Source organism: Alexandromys fortis, unplaced genomic scaffold, assembly GCF_014885135.2.
Source record: "Alexandromys fortis isolate MF-2015 unplaced genomic scaffold, M_Fortis_MF-2015_v1.1 scaffold_233, whole genome shotgun sequence".
NCBI lineage: Eukaryota > Metazoa > Chordata > Mammalia > Rodentia > Cricetidae > Alexandromys > Alexandromys fortis.
Window position 1 is genome coordinate 983,886 of NW_026068146.1, and position 3,809 is coordinate 987,694.

The 3,809-nt window shown below is 45.4% G+C and overlaps 1 protein-coding gene across 6 annotated transcripts in view; it reads right to left on the minus strand.

The window, feature by feature from the left end:
• Cfap70 (cilia and flagella associated protein 70) overlaps positions 1 to 3,809 on the minus strand; it is a 60,535-nt gene that overhangs the window by 11,281 nt on the left and 45,445 nt on the right. For 5 of the 6 annotated variants that reach the window (XM_050127024.1, XM_050127028.1, XM_050127027.1 and 2 more), the window contains 3 exons: positions 2,840 to 2,908; positions 2,200 to 2,358; positions 791 to 912 (listed from right to left, as the gene is read on the minus strand). In XM_050127024.1, coding sequence (XP_049982981.1) covers positions 791 to 912; positions 2,200 to 2,358; positions 2,840 to 2,908 — 350 coding nt within the window. The remainder of the gene's footprint in view (positions 1 to 790; positions 913 to 2,199; positions 2,359 to 2,839; positions 2,909 to 3,809) is intronic. The other variant, XM_050127026.1, reaches the window with a different exon arrangement.

Here is a 3,809-nt window from a genome sequence, read left to right on the forward strand (position 1 = left end):
TATATATAGAGAGAGAGAGAGAGAGAGAGAGAGAGAGAGAATATAGGCGAGTCAGGGAGAAGCCATGTAACCCCACCCAAAACAGTCACCAGATGAAGGACAGAACTTTACCTGGTAAGCCACAACCACGTGGTGATACACAGATTAATAGAGATAGGTTAGTTTAGGATATAAGAGCAAGCTAAAAATATGCTTAAGCTATTGGCCAAACAGTATTACAATTAATACAGGTTTCTGCATGATTATTTCGGGAGTATAGGTGGCCAGAAGGCAAACAAGCAGCCTCTGCCAACAAAAGAGCTCAGGAACTGACAAGAACGATCAGTGGGTAAAGGTGCTTGCTGCCACAATATCTGAGTTCAGTCCCCAGAACTCACACAGTAGGAGGAGAAGACTTATGACCTCCACATGCATGTATCTCCTCTAAGAGAAGTAAATGTAAAAATATTTTTTAAAAAAAGAGGTCAGGTGCAGTCAAATGTAGAGCCTGACTTTGTTCTGGGGCATATGGGGAACAGACTTCAGCTGATAGCATCTGCAGAGAGTGACTGGTGTTTGGAGAGTCCTCACATTTGGTAAGAAATGCCCTTAAAAGCATGCTTGAGGAATTAGCAAGAGAGCTCAGTGGTGGAATATGTGCGTAGTTTGTAGGAGGCTCCAAGTTCAGTCCCCAGCACCAAAATTATCTTTGCTTTCTGCTTCACACATATTTAAATTTTCAAGACACAGCTATGGATAGAATACAGAAATCACTAAACTCTTCCATCTTTGCCCATCCCAACATTCTGACCTGCACAGCATTGACCTTCATCAGAAAGCGAATGGTCTCCATGAAGATTGTGGCGGGAGGTTGGGGGGTAGCATAAGGCGGAGAATGCAAAAAGGCCGAGGAATCTTGACATTTCGATAGTTCTGGAAACAGATTAACAGAAGACCAGATGCAAATAGGGAATGCCAGAAGCTCAGATATATTTAATAAGATATGGAGAATAATATTCTGATCTCCAATGAGATAAAGATCAGACTCTGGGAAGAAATAGACTATTTGTAGTTATGACTCAGAAAGCCGACTCAAAGGCCTTCATGGTAAATGTGGTTCTAAAGGCCAGTCACAACCGGATGAAGGGCCAGTCACAACCGGATGAATGGCCAGTCACAACCGGATGAGGGGCCAGTCACAACCGGAAGAAAGGGCTTTTGAAACCATCAAAGGGCCTGGAGAGACGCACCAGCCAGTAGAGGCACGAGTTCTGACTTCGTCTGCCATGAGAAGAGCCAGGCACAGGCGTGCCACTGAAATCCCACAAACAAAACAACACAAACCCAGCAGATCCCTGTACTCACGGGCCAGTCAAGACAGCTGAAACACTGAGACCACAGACTCACTGTGTCATTGGATGCACTGTTGGGAAAAGTCATCCAATGTACCAATGCATAGGGGAAATTGTGCCCACTACAAGATAAACACACTGTGGTACTATGGGAAGAATCCCCAAACTGTAATCTGAGGGAAAGAGCTCTTCACACAAGAAGTCTGCAATCGAGACAGCTAGCGCATTCAGAAGGCGGTGTTCCTTATCGTCCTGGAGATAAGGTCAGTGAGCTGCGCATCTCTGCTGACAGCACTGTTCATCCCCTGCCAAATGGTGCGTCCCACGGGAGATAAGCATCTCTCATGAGCTGACCCTGAAGGTCAGCTGTGTGTACCCTTCCTGCGTAATTCTGTGGTCTGTAGCAGATGACTAAGGCCAGACACCTAGTGTTGGCCTCTGGCCTCGCGCGCGCGCGCACACACACACACACACACACAGAGTTAACCAATTAATTTAAAGAAGTATTCTCAGACATCCTTGGGTTTGAAACACAACTTACAGATATTCTGAAAATGAATACTCATTGGAAAATTACAGTTCTGTTAGATACTTGTGTGAACAAAATTAAAATCCATATTTATCAAAGGAGTTCCAACATGGAGTTTGGATTTCAGACCCTGGACTAATGTGAAAAAGTGTGGTCAGTGTACCTTCATCAGGACCCACAGTCTCGAGAGTCCTTGCTCAGTGTACTTTCATCAGGACCCACAATCCCGAGAGTCCTTGCTCAGTGTACCTTCATCAGGACCCACAGTCCCGAGAGTCCTTGTGCTCAGCTGGTTTATTTACAGCCCTCTTTCCATGGAAAACACTGACTCCTACTTACCTTTTTTCGCTGTTAGCTCTTTTAATAGCACATTGGATGATTTCTGGGCAAGAGAAGGTTCCAGAGGCTGTAAAGTCATTATTGGTTCCTGCGACTCAGAATGCGCCTTAGATGATTCTTCAATAAACTCGTCTAGACTGGACAAGACAGTGCTTGGTCCTAAACAGATTAGATAACGATGAAAAGGAGCTTCGTCCCCGGCACTGGAAGGTCGCAGGGGTGAAGAAGTGCAAACACTACCGGGCTATTGTGTGGGCATCGTGAACAAAGACTGTAAGCGCCTCCCACCTCGTCGTTCCCAAGCTTGGTGAGGCCACACAGCACAGGCACTACAGTCCTTTGCCAGGTCCACAACCTCAAGAACTCACAGGAGAAGAAAGGGATAGCACAGACTACAGTAAGGCTCCCAAGGGACCGGACCTCTTCCGCCAGGGCTCAGCAGGAAGTGGGGGAAAGGAACAGCTCACAGAAGCAGACAGCGAACTGAACTGAATGCATACGATCTGGGAAGACATGAACCCAGAGGGCAGAGGCAGTGAGGGAACACACCGCCCACAAAATACTTCCAACTTTGAGGGGGGCGGACCACATCAAAGACACAGAAGATGATGATACAAAGAATAAGTGAAACAGCAACAACCTTGGGGCTGGGGCTGCAGCTCAGCGGGGAGATGAGGATTCAGCGTGTGGGAGCTCCTGAGTTTGATCCCTGAATAACAAAAAATTCTTGGTAATTTTTCAGAGGAAAATAACAAAAACCAGTAGCTTCAGACATAGAAGAGATGAAAGCTGAGAAATGACACCAGAAATCGCAAAGTAATGAAAGATGAAAATTTAAAAAGAAAAGGGGAAATTATGACACTATTGGAGGAAATAACAAGATAATGCAGGGGCAGCAGAGGTGGCCCAGGGCTTGGAGCATAAGTTCCAAAAGGGCCGGGGAGCTTGGCTCCCAGCATCCACATCAGGGGGCTCCCAGCTGCCTAGAACTCCTTCTCCAGGGGATCACAAGCCTCCACAAACTCCTGACTCAGACACATATGCACACATAAAATTAAAAATAAAGCAAAACATTTTTAAAAAGGTATTTGACACGAACATTGGAAGGGAGAAGACAAAACTATGTCGACTGGTGGGTATCAGTCATGTTTATCTGGTTGGTTGGATGGTTTTTCAAGACAGAGTTTCTTTGTGTGGTCCTGGCTGCCCTAGAACTCATTCTCTAGAATGAGACCTACCTGCCTCTGCCTCTCAACCACTGGGATTAAAGGTATGGATACCATGCCCAGCTCATAGTCATATTTTAAAGAACCAACAAAAATCATTATTTCATTAGAGTGAGTAAGAGAGAAACAAGGCTTCTACATACAAATTCAATAAAAACTATCTGGAACCTAGAAATAACTAGAAATTTTGTTTACTAAACAGGGTCTTATTAAATAAAGTGTTAAAATTTTAGTAAAAAACAAGAAGCTGGGCAGTGGTGTCGCACGCCTTTAATCCCAGCACTCAGGAGGCAGAGGCAGGAGGATCTCTGTGAGTTCGAGGCCAGCCTGGTCTATAAGAGCTAGTTCCAGGACAGGCTCCAAAACTACAGAGAAACCCTGTTT